The 25,923-nt window shown below is 44.5% G+C and overlaps 2 protein-coding genes across 2 annotated transcripts in view; both read right to left on the reverse strand.

The window, feature by feature from the left end:
* Window positions 1-572: 572 nt before the first annotated feature.
* LOC309824135 (spermatogenesis-associated protein 31D3-like) lies at window positions 573-12,147 on the reverse strand (the record flags this gene model as incomplete). Its single annotated transcript, XM_082656886.1, is given in 11 exon segments — window positions 573-706; window positions 709-805; window positions 809-1,243; window positions 1,247-1,323; window positions 1,326-2,847; window positions 2,849-3,823; window positions 3,825-4,576; window positions 4,579-4,968; window positions 5,844-5,889; window positions 11,665-11,784; window positions 12,064-12,147. Coding segments are annotated over 11 exon segments (4,632 nt in total).
* Window positions 12,148-13,329: 1,182 nt separating this feature from the next.
* The window catches only part of LOC309824041 (spermatogenesis-associated protein 31D4-like), a gene marked incomplete at both ends in the record, with an annotated part of 36,174 nt that continues 23,580 nt past the window's right edge, over window positions 13,330-25,923 (reverse strand). The window contains 4 exons of the mRNA XM_082656784.1: window positions 13,330-17,617; window positions 17,903-17,963; window positions 18,540-18,585; window positions 19,333-19,489. Of these exons, the coding sequence (XP_082512910.1) occupies window positions 13,330-17,617; window positions 17,903-17,963; window positions 18,540-18,585; window positions 19,333-19,489 (4,552 nt within the window). The remainder of the gene's footprint in view (window positions 17,618-17,902; window positions 17,964-18,539; window positions 18,586-19,332; window positions 19,490-25,923) is intronic.

The raw sequence follows: 25,923 nt of genomic DNA on the forward strand, positions 1-25,923 counted from the left end.
CTCACCAAGAGATCTAAGAGGAAGATTTCTGTCTTCCACTAACCTCAGGGCCTAAACACTCTCCAAAACTTTCTGCAGGAACAAGGGTTAATTCTGGCTACATTATGCCAGAGTGACTTATCCGACTATAGCTGTATATAGTTCAGGATAGTTTGAGAGCAGATAAGACAGTTTGAGCCAAGTTCTGGACTTTAAAGGGTTTTCTCACTTTGGAAAAGCCTGAAAGTTTCTAGAGTAAATTTTTGTACTTTTTTTAATAGAAAAATAAAGTTTTTTAAGTAGGGGACATCTGAGCAGGATCAAATAAAGGACCCCAGGATGAAACTGAGGAGGCTGCTGACAGGCTCCCTGCAAGGAACTCGTCATCTCTTAGACGCCAAGAGAGGAAATCAGTATGAGCTGAACTACTCCTTCCTTTCTCTACAAACAAGTTCCAGGATACCCAAAACCCATGCCCCCAGTGCAGTACACAGAGAGCACTAATGTTTCTCTATTAGAAGAAACATTTATTGAGGAGGATCAATACTCTCAGTTGTACTAAAGAAAGATTGTTTTCATCAGAGGATGTGTTATCATGAAAACTGCGAGGTTTTCTCAACAACGACCGAGTTCTTTGGAGAAATTTTTTCTCCCTGGAAATGCTGGAGAAGCAATTTCTGTTTGAATAGAAGAGTCAAATCTCTGAACACAGTGCCTTCATCAGGGTGGCCGGAGGTACCTGGCATTCTTGATGCACGCAGGTGGGGCTTGGATTGGGTACAAGCTCCCTGGAGGAAAGGGAGGAGAGTTGACTCTGGCATAATACCTAGTCCTCAAAGGCCACAACTTTCTGGTGATGTCTGATCCTGTCTCTGCTCTGTCTAACACTTGTAAGACAACTCTGGTCAACAGAAACAGCTTCTTGATTTGAGGACTTGGTACATGCCCATTCCTCTTGCTGTGGGTCAGAGAGAGCCCCACAGTTGGAGGGATGTCCCTTGTCAGGCTGTACCTGGGTCTGCAGTTTCTTCTTGTGCTGACTTAACTCCAAGGCCTCAGATTTGAACCTACATGCCAGCTTCTCCTCTAGGATATTCCCAATGGCTGTCGTGAGCTCCTGAGCTTCAGGAGGCTCATAACTCACAAAGATAGCTGCACTTTCAACTGAGTCTTGGTGCTGCACAAAGGTTGACATGAATTTGGCTTTTGGCTGGGGACTTTCCTGGTCTTTGATTTTCCTCTTGGAGTCAATCCACTGGAAAAATCACCTCATCTTTTTTCTGAAGTAACTTTCTGGAGGAAGCTGTTCATTCTGTGACAGAGGTGGGGAAGTGTCCTTTAATTTTCCTCAACAGGGTGGCTCTTCTTTCTGCCTGTAGATGTCCCTAGTCCCGAATCCTCACTTCTGTATTCTCCTGCTTTGGAGCCCGGAGGTCTCACTCTCTTTGCAACAGGTGGGAAATTCTTATCCTGGCAGTTCCATAAGACATGCTTAGAGGGATCCTGCCTCTGCTCCGTGCTGATCCCACTGTCCTCCAAGTGGACATGCAGCACCTGGGAAGCTGCCATGTCCCCAGTGGAGACACTGTGGACATGAATCAGTGAAGACTTGGAAGGCAACCTACCTGAAATCAGGCGCATGTCAGTGGGACAGTGTACGGCCTGGCTATGCTGCTTACCCTCAAATTTAAACTTTAACTCACTAAGCAGCTGGTTTTGAAGGTCTGATAGTTTAGAATCTTGGGGAACAGTTATTTTCGGTGAGGGACATTGGGTGGTCAGGGTAGTTTCTATTTTATCCATATTGACATATGCCATTTGGGAGCTTTCCAACTCGCTGGTGGTCAAGATGTCACAATATTGTGATTTAAGAGCACACAGCTCCTTGGCCTTGAATATCTCCCTGGATACATTGGACATGAAAGAGTGTTCTAAATTCTTCCCCACTATCTTTGGGCCCTGAATCATTTCTACTCTATCACTGGAGTTCATGTTCTCATCCCTTGGCTCATGTCCATCCCCGGCTTGCCTTATGGGCACCTCTGGGCTGCATCTGTGGTCTAGTAGAGTCTCACTCTGACTCACTTTGTCTTTGTTTCTGTGTGTGAGCGGCTGAAAAGTCTGTCTGCCATACTCAATTGTCTGAACGTCCTCTGCAAGCCTTTGGTCAATATCAGAGTGTGATGGTTGCGAGGCCCACTGTCCTTCTTTGTCCACAGATGAGATAACAGGAAGAGGATGATCCAGCACCGGGACTGAATTTGTAGTTCTCACCTTGTTTCCCTGAGAAGTTTTAGAACTTCCTTCAAGGGGCTTGGAAACCTCACCTTTGGAATCCACCCCAGAAATATGGGTGGTTGAGGAGGGAAAGTCAAATTGAGGAAGAGACCATGTTTTGGCTTCCCTCAACATATAGAATTTTATGGATTCAAGAACCTTGAGGGGTAGACCCCATCTCTGAGTCACACGAAACCTTAAAATATGGGCTTCTAGCACCTTTCGGATGTTAGGATCAAGAAAAGAAAGCTCTAGACTGCTAATCTGGTGGTAGACTTTACCTACCATTGCACTTTTTGAATCTGCGTCTTCCATGTCGGTCTGGGAACTCCCAGAAGGAGGCAAAGTATTGTCGTCAGCCAGCCATGAACGACACACACCTATAGGAATCCTACCTGCACTGATCTGCCAAGACTTCGTGCTCACATGTAATCTAAGAATGGTTTTTCTTTGATTCCAATCTATGTCCTTCCTTGAGACATTTAATAATTCATTCCCTGAGTGATTCCTTGAGTGACACACACAGTTAGTTTTTGTCTCCAAAGCAGCCCTCAGACCCTGCACTAGGTAACATTCTGAGACCTCTTGTGGGACTGTCTTCTGGGCTCTTCTCTAGGATATAGCCAAGATTCTTCCTCATGTCATCCCTTAGCTGAAACTTTGTTGGGGCCCTCTCATGGAAATTTGCTGGGAGACCCAATTCAGTCTTCCCTATATCCTTGCTATCCTTGCCCTGAAGCTCAGAGATTTGTAAGTGAACATGTGTGCCTCTCTGCTGAGGTACTTCTTTTAATTTATACTGAGGCTCCATCAGTGCTGGGGGCTCTAGATTCCTACAGGCTTGGAGGCACCATCGTGGAATTAGCCTCCTTGGAACATGGAGCTCCAGTTTCTCCTGGGGTTCACTGGTGATAGGAAAATGGCCAAGGACAGAGACTGGTACATAGGCATGGGACGACCGGTTGACCAATGGGAGGTTAAGAGCTTGAGGACAAGTGGCTTCTTGAGATTTTTGGAGCACAGGAACTAAACCCCACAAACTTTCCTGTTGTTTCTGCAACACGTGCCATTCCAGGTGTTGATTTCCAGTCGCGATATGAAAGTCTGACTCATTCTGGAATCTATGGAAAGATACTCCATGGTCCCTAACCTGGGATGGAGAAGAAGATGGTAGAATTGGGAGTTGGGATTGAAGGTGGGCCTGGGGCTGGACCTGAGTGAAAGGTAGGGGCTGGGATTGGGGTTTAGTTTGAGGCAAGCGTTGTGGATGTACATGAGGGAGCAGAAGGGGATGGGAATAAAGAAGTGGTGGAGATCCTTGATCCCGCATTTTGAATGCAGAAGCATTACAGATTCCATTGAATAAAACAGAGTGAGACTCTAGTGGGGAACTATTACTAGAAGCCAGGAGAGTAGCCACTAGGGACTCACTGTGCAAAGAGGGAAGACCCCAGAAGAGCTGGCTATATTTCTGCTGCAAGTTTTCCCCCAAAGTCATGTCATATAGGAGCTGCTGACAAATGTGCAGCTGCTCTGTTTTGCTTTCCCTGTTCCAGCCAGTTTGGGGGGGGGGGGGGGGCTCTAGTGTCCTTTACATCAAGTGACTGCAGTGAATTCCCTGAAGATGTCTGTTGGCATTCTGACATTTGTTTTGAAAATGGTCCCTCTTCCTTTTGTTCCTTCTCTAAACTCTGGAGAGCCATTTTCTTTTTTATTTGTCTCTCCAAGAGTCCCTGGATGTTAAAGCCAAAGAAAGAATGGCTGTTGGCCTCCATGTGCTTGGTAACAGAGTCTCTCCAGAGACAGGTGTCTGGTAGATGGAGGGAAACATTCTCTCTCTGAAAATCAGAGTGTGATACTGTGGGGAGGAACACGTTCTTGGCATGAGCTTGCCACCAGGAGAAGTCTGAAATGGACAGGCTTGAATGCTCAGTGCCTCTGATTGTTGAAACACAAGTGGATAACCCAGCAGAGCTATCTGGAGATAAGTTCTGCAGAACAGGCTTCAGTAAGATGGAAGTTGATTTAGGTTGAGTCACAGATAAAGTGCACTCTGGCTGTGGTGAAAGAGACAGAGTTGGTGGTGCATGATGACAAGCAAAAGAATCGGGGTGATTCACTGCCTGGGACAAATCTGATAAGGGATTGATATCTTGGGAAAGGGTGGGGTCAAGAGAGAAAATGGTATCTGGAGACAAAGTGGCCTCTCGTGGGAGAACAGGATCTGCTGTCTGAGTGTCATGTGGTAGGAGAGGGGGAAAGGCAAGGGGTTGGGGTGGGGAATAGTCCACTGGGAATTCAAGGAAGGAAAAGGCTCTGGTGCCAGAGAGTGACCCAGTGGTGAGGGTGAAAAAAAGTCAACTAAGAGAGTCATTGGGTTAGGGGAGAGAACGGAGGGGGGCAGTGGGGAAGATGCTGGTGTTAGGTCTCTTGAAGGGCCTGTTGAGAAGGCAGGGGACAGAGTAAATGACGACTCAGTCACAGGAGCTGTGGAAGCCAATGGGGACACAGAGGAAGTAGAATCTTCCAGGGCCTCTGAGAGTAGCAGCCGATTGACCTCAGCAGTTGCATTATTACACACCTCACAGAAGGGGTCTGGACATAAGAACTGACGAAAGCAGGTGGTGTCATCGTGCCGGCCCAGGGGGCTGCAGAAGACAGGAAGTACAAAGATGCAACCAGGACCAGAACACACATGAGACCCTGACAGGTCTGGCAAAAGTATGGCTGCCCAATGTATACTATCCTTTCACATTCTTTTACTTCCTTAATCTCACAATAAATCTTTTATCCCCCTCCCCAAGGCTTTCACATTCTGAATCTGAGGATTTTCCCTCCCATGTCAATACCAGGCTTCACTGAGGCCCTAGAAATTCAAAGACTCCACTAAAAAGCGGGATACAGGAAAGAAGGTAATGTTCAGTCACCTTTGCAGAAGAGAAAGCACCTTCCTTGCCTCCTCAACTTCGCTCTGGCAAGCTCTCCAACCTGGGAAACCAGGAGAGTGATGAAGGTAGAAACAAGGAGACCTTATAGGAGGCTTAGTAGAATGTCCTTTAGTGGTACCCTTGGTGGATTGGACTTGGAGAGCCCCAAGAACTAGGAAATAGGGTCAGAACACATGGTCAATGATGATAATAACAAAGCTCAAATATATGTTGCTTTATCGTTCACAAAGGGCTTTCATATGTATTCTCCCATGTGATATTCAGAACCACCCTTTGAGGAATACAGGTCAATGGTTATTTACCTCAAAGAGGAATCTGATCATCCAGGAAGTCAAAGGACTTTTACAAAGTCAGGACACAGAAGTTCTGACTCTTGACATCTCACATGGCCACCTGTTGGGAAACACCCATTGCCCAGGTCCATCACTGGTTCATGCCCAGCGATGAGCAGAGCAGGGGATCTGAGGAGTGTCTCAGGCTCTGACTGCCCTCCCACAAGCCTCTCCTCTGAGAACTCTGGTTTCTGAGAGAAACTGTATCTAGCAGTTGACATCCTCAGAGATCAGGGACCTTGGATGTCATGGAAAAGGCAGGAAGGGTCACCCTTGGAGAGTTCAGCTGGGATGGGCAGAACCTTACCTTTCGGTGTTCCACCTTTCCTTCTCCTCTTGGCTCTGCCCTGACGCTGAGAACAAAAAGAAAAGAATGAAGGGCTAGGGCTCATTTCTCTCACTCCTCTCTAGGAAACTCAGATATTCATTACCCATGAATAATATGACTCTTTTAATTAATAGAACTTTATGTTCCTTCCTTTTATCAATTTTAAAGGCTTAAAATGCTTTCGATTTTTTTCTTCTTTGACAAACTCAAAGAAGGACTTTTGTCTATGAGATCCATACTTGATATTCTCAGTCAGAAGTCATCTGCCCAAGGAGGGCATAGCATCTGAGGCCAACAGTCACGTCCATGTCCCTCAGATGGGACCCTGTACCCTGGAGCTCAGGCTCCAGCCTCTGCTCAGAGGCTCAGCATTGCTGCTCTGATCAGCCCAGCACAAAGGAAGGCTTTGTTGAGTGATGCCTGACGTGAGAATGTGATGCATGATCAAGCAATGGGGAACTCTGTTCTCCTGCAGAGATCCCAAACTCTCTAAATAACCCAACCCAGGACCACAAAGTTACTGCAAAATTATTGCTTGGGATTTTATCCTGGAATCTCCAAACACTCAGATGGGCCACAGGCTTCAATTGGAAGCCTTAGTCCCCCCAGAAATACTGGCCCTGCCTGGCCTATGATGTTCTATCCTGTCCTTGAACTTCCTATCTTAGGTGTCTCTCTGACCCAACCAATCTCACTGAGAAATGTGAGCACGGGAACAAGAAAATAATCATTCTTTGAGAGGCAACTTTTGGTTCCAGCTCCAACATTTAAAGAGCTTGGGAGTCATTACTCCAGTCTTTAGAAGAAGCAAAATCTGAACCAATTGAAAGTCAGTGACTTTTCTTGTAGCATTAGAGAATTAAGGTCACAGGGCAAATCACTCCAAAATCTTCATAGAGGGTGAATGCAGAGAATCACAGTTGAGGTCAGCTTACCTCAAGCAGGGGCCACTGGAGCCATAAATTGATAGGAACACTTAAAAGGACACTTTGACAAATCGCTAGAGGATGCCTGTGGGCTAACATGAGAGCGAGAAACTCCTAGGGTCATTATCTTAGGGGGGCCTCCACCTATTCATGGGTTTCGCCTATGGGAACCACACCAGGTTCTCACAGTGAAGAGCCATGAAAAATTCTGATGTTTCTGGTGGAGAAGTGTGGGAATGGGAAGAAAAGTAACAATTTTGAAAACATTCTGAAATATCCCCTGAATGTTCTCCATAACAGAAGCTTACTCAGCAGAGGAAAAGACTACCAGAGACTTATCCCACATGGGAGAAGGGAAATTATCCAACTCCAATTCCCTCTAGCCTTCCTATCTCTTCTAAAAAGTGAAAAGAAAGAAAGAGAGAAAAGTGTTAGAAACATCTGTGAATAACCCAAGGACACAGGCCCACTAAAGGATTTAATCATATCCCCTCCCCCACCGCCCCGCCATGCACCTTACTACCACATCAACAGGGCTCCAGTATGGTAACAGGATCATAGCCGAAGGACCTGCAAGGCATACGCTCTATATAAGGAGGAGACAGGGAAATCTGAAGACACCAAGGGAGATTAAAACAAGGACACTATAGGAAATCGAAGTCTCTGACATATACAGCTACAGTAAATATTAAACACAACCAACACCTACCCAGATTAACATAAAACTTCACACTATTTAGCTTTCTTGAATCACACTCATGGTTACTTCTTCTATGAAAAGTCTTATGATTTTTTTCCCCATCTACTTTCTTACCTTCCACCAAAATTCCTGTTGGCATCTCCATACCTTTTTAAACAATGATGTCATTTTTGTTGATGTGTATATGTATTTATTTCATCTCCCCGTGCTACTCATTTAATAGTTGTAGCCCTTATACCTTCATTATTTAGATTATAAACTGCTGAAATTAAGCTGTGTCATTTCCTTACTTCGCTAGCCTGTATTCCCTCGTTGAGTCTGATGAATCAGTCTTGACCCCAGATACCTGATTCTCTCCCTCCCCTATGAGGAGGATACTAGTAATGACAGCTCCTTTCTTGACCTGTCTTCTCCTGCATCCACAGCTCCACTGTTGTCTCTACCCAAAAGGAGGGTACATTTCAAGCCCACTCCATCTCACATACCCTCCTCCCTTGACTGCAGGAGGTGTATCTGTTCAGAAAAATCCCTCCACATATCTTTGTATCTCTGGTATTGTTTTCTTAATAGAAAGTCTGGTCCTGACTGTCCCTGAGGTCCCTAGGATTCACAACTGTAAAAACATCCTCTAAAGTCTGAGCAATATAAGCTCCACCAAAAGAATTTCCAGGAGAGAAGGGGTCATAAAAATGACACATCAAATGTATTCTTCAAAAAATGGCCTTGTCATAAAAAAGAAAGACTGAGAAACACTGATCCAGATTAAAGGAGACTAAAAACACAGGACAACTAAATGCAGTCTGTGATTCTGAATCCTGTAATGGAGGTTTTGAAAAAAAGCCACAAAGGACATTACTCAATAAATTGACAAGAATGGAATATGAATGGGAGATTAGTTAAAAGTTTTATGTCATTGTTAAATTTACTGAAGGGGATAAATAACTGTACTGTAGGTAAGAGAATCTTCTTTTTCTTAAATACACAATGAAATATTCAAGGAGAAGGTGCATGATGCATGAAATGTACTTTCAAATATTCAGAAATGTATGCATAGTTTTCATATATGTGTGTGTGTGCGTATTCATATAGAGAGAGAAAGGGGAGGCAGGGAGGGAAGGAGACAGAAACAGAGACAGAGAGAGGAGAGAGATCTCAAATGGGTCAAAATGTTAGTAGGTAAGTCTGGATAAAGGGTACATGGTTTTTACCATCCATGCAACTTTTCCACAAGTTTAGTTATTTTCAAATAAATACATTTAAAAAATGGACCATTGCCCGCTGTCCTGGATTTTACCTAAACTTTGAGATTTCTGCCTTTGATTCTTGCAGCTACCACCATCACCATACCCAAACCCCAGAAATGTGTAATGCCAGCTTTAAAAGTTATCTCACGTTCTGTCCCAGGCAAGAAACCTGGGATCCTCTGCACATTTCAACAGGATTTTACAAAATGCTGAAGAAGAGCACCACCCACTCCCCACCAACAATTTTTTTTTAATTAAACACAATACAAAAAAAAAAGAAGGAAAAAAATCAACATGTTTACAGCACGGAACCCCTAATTTTTCTTATCTGGTGCCACCAGAAGACACCACCTGGTGTCTTCTGGCGTTTTGTGGTGTGAATTGGTTTGCCAGCACTTTGGCTGCTCTGTTCCCCAGTTACCATTCCTCCACCAGATTTCCATCTTCCCAAAATGTGTTGACATCTTTTGTCGTATCCTCTCTCCTTCTAGTCATCCTTAAGCACTTATTCTTTTTAAAGCCTTTGTTTGAATAGTTTTATTGAAATATAGTTCACATACCATACAATTTACTCATTTAAAGTTGTGTAATTCCATGATTTTTAGTATACTCACAGACATGTGCATCACCACAATTTTAAAAACATTTTCATGACTTCAGAAAGAACCCTGTAACCTTTAGCTATTACTCGCCACCCTTCATCTCCCAGCTCTAAGCAACCATTAATCTACTTCCTGTCCTCTCTTGGTTTCCCTATTCTGAACATTTCACATGAATTGAATCATATGTGGTTATTTGTGACTGGCTTCTTTCACTTAGTGTAAAATTTTCAAGGTTCAGCCATGTTGTAGCATGTATCAGTGCTTTTTAATGCCAAAAATATTACACTGCATGGATATACTATATTTTATTTACCCATTCATCAGTTGATGGACATCTGGGTTGTTTCTGCCTTTTAACTCTTATGAATAATACTGCTATGAACATTTGTTTACAAGTTTTTGTGTGGACATATGTTTTCATTTCTCTTGAGTATGTACCTAGAAGTGGAGTTGCTGGGTCACATAGTAATTCTATGTTTAACATTTTGAAGCGCTGCCAGACTGTTTTCCAAAACAGCTGCACCGTTTTTCATTCCCACAAGCAGTGTATCAGGGTTCCAGTTTCTCCGCATTCTCACCAACCCTTGTTTTAATCTGACTTTTTGTTTCTAGTCATTCTTGTGTGTGTGAAGTGTTATATCATAGTGGCTCTGGTTTTCATTTCCCTGATGGCTAGAGATGTTGAACCTCTTTTCACCTACTCTTTTTTTTTTTCATCTACTCTTGCTTTTAATGGCATTTCGGGAAAGAGAGAAGATAAACAAGTGTGTTTTATCTACTGTGTTTAACTTGAAACACAATAGCTCATTTTAACTATGTGACAGGAAAAGTATTTTCTTGTAAATATTTGAAAACACATATAATGATGTCAAGTCTTTATCAACATGCACAGTTGACTACTTCTATTCTTTCTGCATGTTATAGTTACTGTGTGATTAAGGGAAAGCATTACTGTGCACTGAATTTGATCTGTAAGATTCCTTCCTCTATGGGGTTGAGGGAGGAATTCATTCAAATGACTCCTCAGGGTTGACTAAAAGGCAGAGCAGAACTGATTGCCAGAGCCTCCAAAGCACAATGCTTTTTTGTCACCAATGCTGTGTACATCTGTTGTGAATAACTGTGTACCACAGGTGATAAATATCAAAGAAATGTGAGAGCTTTGACATGGGCACATAGCATATGTCTTAAGAGATAGATGACAAGATGTTTAAATGGGCTTTTACACTTTAATCATAGTGTAAAAAATGGGATGTATCACACATGCCAAATGATAACTGTGAAAGCTGGGTGAGGAGTGTATGGGAGGTTACACTGTTCTGTCTGCTTTCGTGCATGTTTAAACATTTTTGTACTAAAAAGCTTTAAAAATAATAAAAGATGTAGAGTGACTCATAAGGAGAGGGAGGGAGCAAAACGATACCTGGCCAGGGTGATCAGTCCATCAAGACTAGAGTTTAGCTCTCTCTCAATAAGGAAATTTCAGGAAGTGTAATTCCTTTGAGGTTGGGAAAGAAACTTCTTTCCATATAACAGGAAGGAAGAAGGAAAAGAGGAATGGGAAAGTTTTTTTGTTTTTTTTTTAAGGATTTTGATGAAAATTTCCCATCTCATGACTTCTAGCTCCTCTGTGAATGGTGGTTTGGCACATCTGCTGAGCAAGTGGAGATGGCCTAAATTTGAGAAAAGTGAAGGAGATTTGAAATAGATTTGAGTAGCACTGGAAAGAAAATGGACTAAGGAAACAGTGACCTAAGTTCCATTTGTTTTGTTCACATGTAAGCAAGCATGGAATAAGAATTTGTGGAATGGATGCATTATTTCCAGGTAGTATGAGGGCTGAATTTATCATGGCATCAGTAGACTTGATTGTGAGATTTAATCCAATAGTCATCAGCTACTTATGGGAAGGTATTTCTGGAAAAGGCAGAGATAGGGGATTTTGCCAGACAGGAAGGATTAAAGGTGATTGGATGGGGCCTATTTGTAGTGGAGCTTTTTAAATGTTGATAGACCCCCAAGCCTACCTTGGAGAGAGAGAAAAAGAAGACAAGAGCTTGGTGGATAGAGGAAGAGTAAGTGGAAAAACGACCTAAAGTTGAAAAATTAACAAGTAGTATATAAGCTGGAAGGATGGAGGATGAGGCCAAAGGGTGGAATGTCAGACTGTATTATTCCAGATGGCAGAAGTGTTCCTGGTAATAAGCTCTACAGTGTGGCAGTGACTGCACTGGAATAGAAGTAAAAATGAGATGACGTAGGAACAGGGAAGCTGGGTTACTGACAGGTCTATCCACATGGAGGTTAGAGCCCTCCACCACTCCTCACCTCTTCATGTTCCCCACCCTGGGCCCCCTCCACCTTTTGTCCCTCTCCCGGGGGCTCCGCGGAATCTGCCTTCTCTCTGTGACCATAAGCTTCAGATATTGTAGGATCAATGTCATAACTCTGGATAAGAAAATAAAATTAGTGAGAGAAGGCTGTAGTGGACATCTATTTTTGGTTTTTTGTTTTAACACCCAGTATCCGTAAGTCTTTCTGGAAAAACTACCTCAAGTGCTCTCTAGGATACTCACCCTATTTTTGAGTCCCAGTCTGTACAAGTAGAGTTGCCTTCCCTCTAGACCTCATTGTAAGGGTGGGTATGTGTGCAGCCTTGGCCAAAAAAAGGAGGTCCATGGTAAGCCCCCAAATGTCTGATACCCCAGTGCATAGTCTAGGACTCACCTCTGGTTCATGAGCTGCAGGTATCCTGGGGGAGGCGTACCACGGCTCCACCAAGGCTATTAATATCAGTGGTGGCACCTTCATCTTGACTGGTGAACTGTACACACTAAGGGCGATATCTTGTGTATTCCCATCAAGCATAGATGGAAAGAAAGCACCATGATCACCTTCCCCAAAGAGGGGGATGCCATCTTGATGACATCCTTGGAGATACTGTTTTAGTACTCAAAGACACCCCCATGCCTTTTTGATATAAGGCATCAGTGTGCTGTGCAGTTCTCTGGTCAGCCTCAAGGACATGGTGCTTGGATCAGATTGAGGAATGGGGCAGCAGGACAGGGTCAGGATATGGGAATGATGAGGCATGAACTTTGTTCCACCAGTAAGGACATTCTTTCTCTTCACTTTTTCTTACTTTCCCACTCACTTTAAGACATCTTTTGCTTACTCTCAGCTGTATTTTACCCTGGGAAGTAGGTGGCTGCCTGGTCAACATTCCTACCACTGACAGCTGAGTGGTGCTTTTCCTCCACCAAAAAAAAAAGTCATCAATTGAGCAGCCTGAAAAAATACCCAGGGAGGGGAACCACTTCCCCAGGGTGCCTTTCTAGTAAGGAAACCTCCATGTCAAGTTTAAAGTATGCTCTCCCGATACATTAACATGACCCACATAACAGATTCTTAAGCAGCTGCTGTGCTGTTCCTGGACCCTACGGCAACTAGCCCAGGGTCCAGCAGAGCAACACCTCCGCCCAAATAGTGCCATTCAGGGTTCAGCCCCCTGTAGGAGCCTCTGGTCACTGAGTTCTAAATAACGATTAAGCTGTTGTTTCTTCTTCAGCATTATTTTCAGAAAGTATACCTGTCCTTAACGCTCCTCAGGTATAAAACACCTATCTTCCCTACTTCTCTAAAGGATATAAAACGTTCAGTGAGGGGGGAGATGTGGGCTGCTATACATTTTCATTAAGGCTAAGCTAAGCGGCAGAAGACAAAGCCCATCTCCTCAAATTTCATCAGGGAGGAAATGGGCTTTGGGGCGGGGGGTGGGGTGGCGGGGTTCAGCAAGAACTCCAGAGGACTGGTCACCTTTTAGCCAAAGCCAAAGGAAGCAATCAGTAACAGCTGAACTATCTCCTTCCTTTCCCTTACACATAAGCCCTGAGTTACCCAAAACCCATGCCCCCAACACAGTACACAGAAAAGATACACTATTATTAGATAACTATTTATTTGGGAGAATCAATAATCTCCACAAGGAAGGAGTTATTTCTGGATGGGAAGTCTTCCTCCCTGGGAATTCTGGAGAATTGTTTTCTGTCTAAAGAGTAGAGACCGATGTCCAGACACAGTGCCTTCAGCAGTGCTGAGAGCAGCCGTGGGTGCCTGGCCAGCTTGACGCCTGTGGGTGGGGCTTGGATGGGGCACAGGCTCCCCGTGGGACACTGGTGGGAGATGTCTGTGACATAGTTGCTGGTCCTTGAATGCCACAACTTTCTGGGGGTGTCTCTTCTTATCTCTGATCTGTCTTGTACTTGGAGGATAACTCTGGCCAGCAAAGGTAGGACTTGATATTTGATGGCAGGACTTGACATTTGTCACTTTACAGGAGGGAGCCCTGTAGTTGACAGGATGTCCCTGGACAGGTTCTGTCCGGACCTGCACTTCCGCCTTTTGCTGAGTTTTCCTCACCTGCACTGGGGGAGGACGGGGCCCTTGAGAGCAGGTGACATCAATTGCATGCTGACACCCCAGTTTCTCCTCTAGGAACTTCCCGTTGTCTGTCACGATTTTCTGAGCTTCAGTTGTCCCAGTAAAGGCAGCTTTACTTTTAACTAGGCCTCTGTTCTGCACAGTTGATATGGGGCTGCCCTTTTCCTGGGCATCTTCTTGACTTTCGTATTTTATCCCAGAATAAAGCCATTGCAAGAAGTGCATCATTCTTTTTCCGTTATGGCCTTCAGGAAGAGTCTGTCCCTTCTGTGATAGGGTCTGGGAAGACTTGCTCGCACGTGTCTGCCCTAGTACCATCTCCTGAGTACGGAAACTCTTCCTCCTAAGTTGGGATGTCCCCAAGCCTTTATCCCCTCCATCAAGCTCTTTTGCCTTGGGCTCCAGAGGGCTCACTCTCTTTGCAGTTGGTGGGAAGTTCTTATCCTGCTTAGGGGCCCAAGGTTTCTGCTGCTGCTCCATCCTGATTCCTCTGTCCTCCAAACGGACACGCAGCACCTGGGAAGCTCCCATGTCCCCACCTGAGACACCTTGGGCATGAGTCAGTGAGGCCTCGTAAGTCAAGTTATCTGAAGCAAGGGATGTGTCAGTGGGTTGGCCTTGAGCCTGGCTATGCTCCCTGTTCTCCAGTTTAAAGTTTAACTCACGGAACAGTTGTTCTTTAAGGTCTAATGATTTAGGATCTTGGCGAACTGGTAATTTGGGTGGGGGGCTTCCAGTGGTCACGGTAGTTTCTGCTTTATTCTCATTCACATTTACCATTTGGGCGCTCCCTGGCTTGCTAGTTGTCACCATGTCACTAGTTTTTAATTGAAGAGGATCAGGCTCCTCAGCCGCGAATACCTCCCTAGACAATTTGGGCATGGAAACAGGTTCTGACTTCTCCACCTTTTTGCCCCGTTGCATTTCTCCTTTATCACTGGAACTCACACTCCTATGCTTCGGCTCATATCTGGCCCCAGCTTGCTTTGCAAGCAGCTTTTGGGGATATCTGTTGGCTAGTTGAGTCTGTCTAGGACCTGCTTTCCCTGTGATGGAGAGTGAAACAGACAGAGGAGTCTGTCTGGCATCCTTAATTCTCTGAACATCCTCTGCCAGCCTACGGTTGACATCAGAGCGTGATTGTCTCAGGACCCTCTGTCCTCCTTTGCCCACAGGTGAGGTGGCAGGGAGAGAACGATCCAGGACAGGGGCTGAATTTGTTGTTCCCGCTTTGTCTCCATGGAGAGATTCAGAGCTTCCTCTAAAGGACTTGAAGCTCCCAGATTTGGAGTCTGCCTCAGAAATCACATTGGTTGAGGAGGGCAAGTTGGCATGAGACAAGGACTGGGATGAGGCATCTTTCAATTTAAAGATCTGTATGGATTCAAGGACCTTGCGGGGAAGGGCCCACAACATCCTCATATGAAACCTTTTAATATGGGCTTCCAGCATCTGTTGTGTATTGGAATCAACAAAAGTCAGGTCCTGGAGGGTATTCAGGGAGTAGGCCGCACCCACTGATGATGGCACACTTCTCTGTTTTGTTTGGGTGTGGGATTTCACAGAAAGAAGCAATGTTTGCTTGATAGCATGCCATGAATTATGCACAGTCCCAGGGAGCCGACCCTCATTTATTTCTCCAAACTTCTTGCTCAAATGTACTTTTAGGACATTTTGAAGTTGTCTCTGACCTAGACTCTCTGCTGACATCCTTGGATTTTTCTCTGAGAGACTCACCATCTGACTCTTTAGGTCTTTCTCAGAGTCATACCCCAGATCCTTACCTGAAGAGCTCTTTGGGTCATTCAACAGGTGATCTTTTGGGCCATTCTCTAGGCTGTGTCCCAGATCCTTCCCCACACCTTCCTCTAGCTGGAACATTTCTGAGCTCCTCTCATGGAAGCCTCCAGTTTGGCTCAATCCAACATTTCCATTTTTGCTACTCTGACCCTTAAACACAGAGATCAGTGAGACTCCATTATTGCTCACCGACTCAGATGCCTCTGAAAAACCATTTGGAGGCAATATCAGTGACACAGACTCGTAGATTCTGCGGGGCAGGCCCCACCGGTGTTGGATGAGCCTCTTTCGAAGGTGATGCTCTAGTTTCTTCCGAACTTCATCACCGAGAGGAAACTCCCCAGGAAGGATGGAGATTGAAACACGGGCCTGGGGGGCCCGGTGGCGAGGAGTGTTAGGAGCTGATGGACAAAAGTCTTCCCAAGATCTTTGGACCACAGAGGGTAAACCCCACAAATTTTCCTGTTGTTTCTGCAAAATGTTCCTTTCCAGCTGTTGAATTTCAGATGAGGAGAGAGACTGGGACTCATCCTGAGGTCTGTGGAAACTTACTCCACAGGTCCTGATCTGGGGTAGAGGATCAGATGGTATGACTGGGAGTGGAGACTGAGGGTCGGCCTGGGACTGGACCTGAGTGAGAGGTAGGCGCTGAGATTGAGGCAGGGTTTGAGGCAAGGGCTCAGGCTGAATCTCAGGCAAGGACAGAGGCAGGGGATCAGGAAGCACTGGTGATTCTTGGCCTGTGGAGGCATTCGAGTTTCTATTGAAAATAAAGATTGAGGAACTGTCAGCCAAGACATGAACAGCAGAGGGCAAGGACTCGCTGTGCAGAGACGGGAGACCCCAGAAGAACTGGATAGGTTTTTGCTGTAAATGGTCCTCCAGGGTCTTAGGATATGGGGGCTGCTGACGCACATGCAGCTCCTCTGATTTGTCTCTGCTGCTCCAAAAGGGAAGGCAGACTGCCGAGTCATGCTTATCAGCAGTTGACTCTAACATTTTCCACGAAGAATTTCGTTGGTAGTCTGGCCTAAGTTGTTCTGGAAGAGAATCTTTTTCATTTTCCTTTTCCTTCCACATCAGGAAATCGCTCCTCTTTTGGACTTGTCTCTCCAGGAGTGCCAGGACATCAGGGCTGAGAAATGAGAGGTTACCAGGCTCTACAAGGTTGGCTGCAGGGTCTCCCCCAAAAGAGGCCTCTGAAGAATGGAGGTCAAGAAACTCCTGATTGAAATCACATTGTGCCAACGTGGAAGGGAACGAGTCTTTGGCATGAGCTTGCCGCCAGGAGAAGTCTGCAATTGACAGGCTTGAATGCTCAGTGCCTCTGATTGTTGACACACAAGTGGATAACCCACCAGAGCTATCTGGAGATAAGTTCTCCTGTTCTGGAGTCACAGATTGAGTCACAGATAAAGTGCACTCTGGCTGTGGTGAAAGAGACATCAGAGTTGGTGGTGCATGATGACAAGCAAAAGAATCGGGGTGATTCATTGCCTGGGCCAAATCTGATAGGGGATTGATATCTTGGGAAAGGGTGGGGTCAAGAGAGAAAACGGTATCCGGAGACAAAGTGGCCTCTCGTGGGAGAACAGGATCTGCTGTCTGAGTGTCATGTGGTAGGAGAGGGGGAAAGGCAAGGGGTTGGGGTGGGGAATAGTCCACTGGGAATTCGGAATCCAAGGAAGGAAAAGGCTCTGGTGCCAGAGAATGACCCAATGGGGAGGGTGAAAAAGAGTCAACTAAGGGGGTCATTGGGCTAGGGGAGAGAACGGAGGGGGGCAGTGGGGAAGGCTCAAGAAGAGAGGCTGGTGTTAGGTCTCTTGGAGGGACTGTTGAGAAGGCAGGGGACAGAGTAAATGACGACTCAGTCACAGGAGCTGTGGAAGCCAACGGGGACACAGAGGAAGCAGAATCTTCCAGGGCCCCTGGGAGTAGCAGCCGATTGATCTCAGCAGTTGCATTATTACACGCCTCACAGAAGGGGTCTGGACATAAGAGCCGACGAATGCGGGTGTTGTCATCATGCTGGCCCAGGAGGCTGCAGGAGACAGGAAGTACAAAGATGCAACCAGGACCAGAATAAGGAAAGGGGGACCTGCTGGCCTGGCAGGGGTGGGGTCATTTGAAGCCTGCTGCCCCTTCACATTGCTCCACATCCATGAGTTCACAACATGCTCAACAGCCCTCACCTCAAGGCCTTCATCACATACTCATTCCTGTGCTACCCCCTGCCATGACTACAGCAGGTTGCACTGAATCCCTGGAATTGCATAGAACATGCTAAGGAGGGATCAGGAAAGAAGGGGAAAGACTAGTTAGTCACCTTTTCAGAATAGAAATCAGCTTCGTTTTCTCCTCTATTTCTGTCTGGTGACATCTCCAACCTGAGAAACCAGGAGAGTGGGTTATATGTAATGAAGGTAGAAGCATAGGTATAATAAAGGAGTCCCCTTACGGGAAACCCTTGGGGTATTAGACTCTGAAAGACCCAAGAATTAGTAGATGAGGTCAAATGGTCAATGATATTAACATGTGTATGTTGCTTCTTGTAAAGTACTTTCACATGCATTTTATCTCATGTGATGCTCAAAACCACCATGTGAAGCCCAGAGATCAGTGTTGCCTTAGAGAGGGATCTGATCATCCAGGAAGTCAAAGGACTTTTACAAAGTCAGGACACAGAAGTTCTGACTCTTGACATCTCACATGGCCACCTGTTGGGAAACACCCATTGCCCAGGTCCATCACTGGTTCATGCCCAGCGATGAGCAGAGCAGGGAATCTGAGCAGTGTCTCAGGCTCTGACTGCCCTCCCACAAGCCTCTCCTCTGAGAACTCTGGTTTCTGAGAGAAACTGTATCTAGCAGTTGACATCCTCAGAGATCAGGGACCTTGGATGTCATGGAAAAGGCAGGAAGGGTCACCCTTGGAGAGTTCAGCTGGGATGGGCAGAACCTTACCTTTCGGTGTTCCACCTTTCCTTCTCCTCTTGGCTCTGCCCTGACGCTGAGAACAAAAAGAAAAGAATGAAGGGCTGGGGCTCATTTCTCTCACTCCTCTCTAGGAAACTCAGATATTCATTATCCATGAATAATATGACTCTATTTTAATTAATAGAACTTTATGTTCCTTCCTTTTATCAATTTTAAAGGCTTAAAATGCTTTCGATTTTTTTCTTCTTTGACAAACTCAAAGAAGGACTTTTGTCTATGAGATCCACACTTGATATTCCCAGTCAGAAGTCATCTGCTCAAGGAGGGCATAGCATCTGAGGCCAACAGTCACGTCCATGTCCCTCAGATGGGACCCTGTATCCTGGAGCTCAGGCTCCAGCCTCTGCTCAGAGGTTCAGCATTGCTGCTCTGATCAGCCCAGCACAAAGGAAGGCTTTGTCGAGTGATGCCTGACATGAGAATGTACTCATGATCAAGCATTAGGGAACTCTGTTCTCCTGCAGAGATCCCACACTCTCTAAATAACCCAACCTAGGGCCACAAAATTGCTGTTTGGGATTTTATCCTGGAGTCCTCCAAACACTCAGATGGGACATGGGCTTCAACTGGAAGCCTTAGTCCTCCCTGAACCCCTAGCCCTGCCTGGCTTCTTTCCCTAGGAGGATGATGTTCTATCCTCTCCTTGAACTTCCCACCTTAGGTGTCTCTCTGAGCCAACCAATCTCATTTTAAAATGTGGGAATAGAAATGGAAACAACAACAAAGAATCTCTGTTGGGGGCTCACCCAGGGCTGCTTACCTTTCGGATGTCTTTGGTTTTACTGAAGGTAGGTGAAAATGGCAAGCTCACCAGGTACCACAGCAACAGAAGAAGCAACACCAACTCGCACAGGACGATGAGGTTTCGGTAAATATCCAAGGATGTTGAGTCACAGCTCAGACATGGGTCGATAACGCTGTTCAAAAATGAGAGAACATTCCATTCTCTGAATCCCATTTCTGAACCGCAAGACTGCCTGAACACACTGAGCACTGAGAGTGCGAGTGCAGTCCCAGGCCTGCATCACAGAGCACTGAAGAGTCACAGAGGGTTTCTGAGTGTGGGGGAGGGGACAACATGGAGAGGGTGTGTCCACAGCCCCTCCCCCACCCACCAGTCCAGCAGACCCTTCCGCCCCTGCTGGGCCTTCCAGGTCCCTCTGCCCTACCCTGCCATCCTATTTTCCAACTCCATCCTTTCATGGTTTCATATATTTACAGTAATGAAATTTTCTGCTTGTCCCATCTGTAACCCAGATACTACCTGGGTCCCCTTTACTGTTTGATAGAAACTTGACTTGGGTCTCACCAACTCCACTGCCTTAAGTGTCTGAAATACTGTCTGGAATTTTTGCTTGTACCCACACATTTATACTCAGGATCATATACGTCCTTAAATCCATCTTTCCTATAGAATCTTTTCACTACACAAACCCAGTTATAAAGAACTTAAAAGTTCTTTTATCCTGTTTTCTAAATGTTGAATAGGGAATTTTGCTTTGTGTTGCAGTCAGCCATTACCATCTTCAGTCAGAGGGGCTGACTCAAATAATTAAAATGAATAATTCATTATTCAACATTCACAAAACTAAAGTTACTATAAAATAAATGTAAATAATTAAACTTAAACGAGATCTTGAGGATAAGTCCGTAGCACTTATTTTTCTGAAGTCAGTGAAACTTAAACTGCATAAAGACTTTTAGGACATGCGACACACACACACACACACACACACACACACACACACACACACACACACACACACACACACACACACACACACACACACACACACACACACACACACACACACACCCTTTGACAAACCAATCTGGTATTTTCAAATCTACGAATAAAGTGTTTTCTCATTTTATTCCAATCTTCCATCTTTCGTTTTGACCCTACTTCTTCTTATGCTACCTAAAATACAGACAGGCCCTGCACTCTACATCAATTTTCTAACATGTGCACAAATCCCTGACCTCGTCAGTTTGGGCTGCCATAACAAGACACCATAGACTGGGTGCTTAAACAACAAACACTTATTTCTCATAGTTCTGGAGGCTGGGAAGTCCGAAATGAAGGCAACAGCAGATTCTGTGTCTGGTGAGACCTACTTCCTGGTTCATAAACAGCTGTCTTCTCCCAGCAACCCTGCAGAAAAAGTGGGTGAGAGAGCTCTGTGAGGTCTCTTCTATAAGAGCACTAATTCCATTCATGAAGGCTCCACCGTTAGGACCTAATCACCTCCCAAAGGCCCCATCTCCTAATACTATGATATCATATTGGGCTTAGGGTTTCAACATATGAGTTTGGTGGGACACAAATATTCTGTCCATAACACTACCCAAAGGCTGTGCTAAGTCCTCTGGTGGCAGGGTGGGACCTAGGAATGTCAAAGCCTTAGAGAAGAATCAAGTCTTGAGCAGCCTTACCTGATTATCCTTGTGGGCCCTGTAACTATACTCTTTTCTGAAGTGTGCCTTGCCACAAAGGTTGAGAAGCTCTGCTCTATATAATCATCCCCATAAATGTTTGAAAATCAACTACCTGTCGTGCTTTTTTTCAGGCTCCTCTTGTCAGGTTTAAATAATCCCAGTATTTCCCTCCCCTCTTCCTACATCTTCCTTTCTAAACTCTTTACCTTCATGATAGCTGTTCTCTGAACTGTCTCCTAATTTCTCATGTCTTTCTTAAACTGTGATGCCCTCTATTTGACACCCATGGCCTAGCACAGTTACTCGATCTCCTGTGAAAGGGTTAGACAGCCTTCAAACCCACAGAGTCTTCTTTCAATTATGCAGGAAGAGGTAACCTACGCTGAGGATAAAATCTGCCAAGAGGCACCACTTCCTCCTGACCTTGATATGCAGTCTCAGCCAAGTTTTCATTTAATAAATATTTACTGCTGGGAACTAGGAGACACAAGTACCTGTAAGTCACAGCCTCTGTCCTTAAGGACCTCATGGTGCAGTTTTCGGGGAAAGCCCTACACAGGTCAAGAGTTACATAACGGCACAGGAGAGGTCCCCCATGGCATTTGTGAATTGGCAAGTGATCTCTGGAATAGATCAGAGAAGGGACAGATGCTATGGGTGATAACTGCTCAGACATTTTATGCTCCTTAGGAAGGTATCCCTGCATGCCTCTCCAATTTTCTGATACAAATTAACGATTCTTGGAGAAGATGGTTAAAGAAGAGCTTTTCTCTTTTAAAAGGGCACATGTTGGCTAGATATCCTTACATACATGTGTGTGCCTTGCGTGTAAAACTTACAAGAAGTTTCAATAAAAAGGCTTTTCCCAAAATGTTAATAAGATTCCTTTTCAGAACGTGGTAGAGCTCCTTCAAAATTTAAAGAAACAAAGGACTAAATGTACGGCACTTTTTTTCCTTTTTTTTTTTTTGCTTTTTGTACCAACCACAAATAAACTCCATTGGTATTTAGTAGGAGAAGTTCACAGCACTTATCCTTCCTAGACTAACATCAATTATAAATTTATTTGTCTAATTTGTAAAACATTTTGCTTTCAGCGATCTCAGTGGATTTTCACAAACATCCTGTGATGTAAACAGTACAGGTATTATTGTGCCCATTTTATCAGTGAATAAAACTGAAGCTCAGAGACGGGAAGAAACTTCCTTAGATCGTTCAGCAAGTAAGTAGTAGAGCCCTGACTACTAAATTCCCCACATTCTCAATGCTACTATTTTAAACAATATAAATAAGTGACTTCTTAAAAAGTATGCCCTGGTACTAAAATTAAAGTGGTTATGTGATTGAGAATATTCACTTTATCCATTAAATGATGCCAAATTTGGGAAGTAAAGAAAAGCTATTTTTGGCATCCTATCACCTCTTAGGTACCTTTTCCTTATCATTCTTAGCACCAGTATCTTGATGAGTTTTCTCCATTGCCCTCTTAAAACCTACTTTCAAGAACTCTATTACATATGACTCTCAGTAAGGTATAAATGAATAATAAAAGTTTAAAATGTCATCCCTCCCAGGAACACATTTCACACATTTTACATATGTCTAACCCCAAAGCCTTGTAATAAAGCTCTCACCTGAGCATGTCAGGCAGCCATCCTGAGGTGGCAGTGGTGGCTTTCAGTAGAATGAGATTTTCTCCTCTCCCCCCAATGACATCTTCCCAGTTGACCTTCGTCACCACACAGAAGTCTGGTCCCAGATTTCAGCGTGCACATGGTTAGATTATCCCCAAGGAAGAGTATTTTCCAACAGCTCTACTAGAATAGTACGCTGCCTATTGGAGGAGACTCAGTAGGGATAAGTCGTTTGTCTAGGATTGTCACATGTCCTCAGTGCTCTCGCTCACATCCTGGCCACGGTCCCAAGGATGAGCCACGTAGAGGGAGCTTTTTCTAGGTTACCAAAAAGCCTGAAGAACAACAGATTCTAGAGCAGAATCCTTTAAAACTGCACTTAACACTGCCGCTTTAAGATGTTCTTCATTCATACACACACCACACTTTCAACTGAACTCTACCATGTAGTATTTCTAGTAGAAATGTCAAGAAAATAAGGCATTGCCTCTGCCCTCAGGCAGGTCATAGTTCAGTAAGGCCTGCAAACAACTATAATAAAGTGATACGAACTATAAAAGAAGTAGGAATAAGAACACAATGAAAATACAGATAAAGGAGCAATTAATTCTTCCGCCAGGAGGGAGACGAGAGAGACGCAGGGCAACTTTCAGACGTGGTGCCCACTGAGATGGGCCTTGTGAGGTCACCCCTCCTCCTCTCCATCCTTGCCCTGGCCCTCTTCCTGTTCTTCACCCCCTTCCTCCTCATCCTCCTTTGCTTCTTTCTTTAGACTTTAATTTTTAGAGCAGTTTAAGGTTCACAGCAAAACTGAGCAGAAAACACAGAGCTCCCATATGCCATCTGACCCCCCAACACCCCTCCACACACACACACAACCTCTCCCACTATCAACATCCAGCACCAGGACTTCCCTGGTGGCTCAGTGGTTATGCCTGCCAATGCAGGGGACATGGGTTTGATCCCTGGTCCAGGAAGACCCTACATGCCATGGAGCAGCTAAGCCTGTGCACCACAACTACTGAGGCAGTGCTCTAGAGCCTGTGAGCCACAACTACTGAGCCCACAAGCCACAACTACTGAAGCCCACATACCTAGAACTCATGCTCTGCAACAAGAGAAGCCACTGCAATGAGAAGCCCATGCACCACAATGAAGGGTAGCCCCCACTCACTGCAACTAGAGAAAGCCTGCGCGCAGCAAAGACGACCCAACACAGAGGGGAGGGGAGGGGAGGGGAGGGGAGGGGAGGGGAGAGGAAGGGAGGGAGGGAGAAAATAAAAAAAAAAAAATCCAGCACCAGAGTGGGACATTTGTTACAATCATACCTACATTGACACAGCATTATCACCCAGAGCCCATAGTTTACATGAGTTTAGACAAGTGTATAGTGGCATGTATCTACCATTGTAGTATCATACAGAGCAGTTTCACTGCCCTGAAAATCCTCTGTGCTCTGCCTCTTCACCGCATCCTCCACCCTAACCCCTGGCAACCACCAATCATTTTTACTGTCTCCTGTGTTTTGCCTTTTCCAGAATGTCATATAGTTGAAGTCATACAGTGTGTATGTTGTAGCCTTTTCAGATTGGCTTCTTTCACTTAGTAATATGCATTTAAGTTTCCTGCATGTATTTTCATGGCTTAATAGCTCATTTTTTTCAGTGCTGAATGAATACTATTCAGTTGTCTGGATGTACCACAGTTTATTTACCCATTCACCTTAGACATCTTGTTGCTTCCCAGTTTTGGCACTTATGAATAAAGCTCCTATAAACTTTTTTAAAAAAAAACACGTTGTTGAGGCATAATTCACATACCACATAATTCACCCATTAAAAGTGTACAGTTAAATGACTTTTAGTATATTCACAATGTTGTACATCCATCACTACGATCAATTTGAGAACATTTTCATCACTCTAGCCTTCACCCTTCAATCTCATCACTCTCCCCAGCCCTAGGTTACCACTAATCTACTTTCTCTATAGATTTGTCAATTCCAGACATTCATATAAATGGAATTATACAATATGTGGCCTTTCATATCTGGCTTCTTTCACTGAGCATAATGTTTTCAAGGTCAGTCCATGTTGTAACAGGTATCAGTACTTCACTTCTTTTCATGGCAAGTAATATTTCATTTTATGGATATACCACATTTTGTTTATACACTGATCAGTTGTTGAACATTTGGTTTGTTTCCACTTTCAGCTATTATGAATAAAGCTGCTATGAACATCTGTGTACACATTTTGGTGCAGACATATGTTTTCATTTCTTGCTTATTCATTTTTGCGATAACTTAAAGTCACACTTTGTCTAAGTTTGTTGTTTTCTGAGATTTTGGTAATATAACCATACCAGACTCCCTATGAAATGAAAGCTTTGGAGTCTAAATGCAGTTTTTGTCAAATGTCTGGGTGCATCAATTTGCCCTCCTGCCAACACTCTCAAAATTAGCCCTTGAGTCAGCAGGAATTATGGTGATGCATAATGCTTAACATTTAAAAGTAATGAACACCTTATGTTCTCAAGTTCCTATTCTTAGAAAATCAGAAGAGGGTGTGGGAAGAGAAAGTGCAATCCAGCCCAAGTGAACATGAGCAAACCTATAACATGTATAAAAGTGCATGTCTGGTCACACTAAAGCATTGGGCATGTGCCTGAGGATGAGAGTAGCAAAAAAAATGAGGCTGAAAAAGAAGGGGACTCAACTGCGAATGACTTTGAATGACAGTTTAAGAAGCCTGAACTCTGGACCAAGGCAGTGGGAAGCTAAGGTTTTCATAACCAGAAGAATGGCATTCCCAGATCTCTGTTTTGGGAAGATGACTGGCAAGGTGACTGAGAGTTAGGGGAAAACATGCAAATTATATCACATAGGACTTTTTCTCTTGCAGATGATAGAAAACCTAATGAATTCTAGCTTGAGCAAAAATTTTAATTTATTGGCTTCTATTTCTCTACAACACAGGAGCAGATTCAGCTTCTGACTTGCTACCTCTTGGTTCTGCTTTCTTGGTGTTGACTCACTCTCAAGCCACTTCTCTTATAGTCCCAAGATGGCATCCAGCCAGGAAAAACAGAATTGTTGTCCCAGTTTCTCAACCAAAGTCCCAACATTCAAGTGACTGGGACCAGCTCAGGTCATAAGAACACCCATGAAATAATTACTAGGAACCAGAGAATACTACTGGCCTAGTCTAGGTCAGTGCTACTCAAAGTGTGGTCCGTGGGCCAATGCCTGTTTCCACATTTTTGTTACCATCTGCAAC

This window comes from Grampus griseus (genome assembly GCF_964374135.1).
Source record: "Grampus griseus genome assembly, chromosome: 6".
Lineage (NCBI taxonomy): Eukaryota > Metazoa > Chordata > Mammalia > Artiodactyla > Delphinidae > Grampus > Grampus griseus.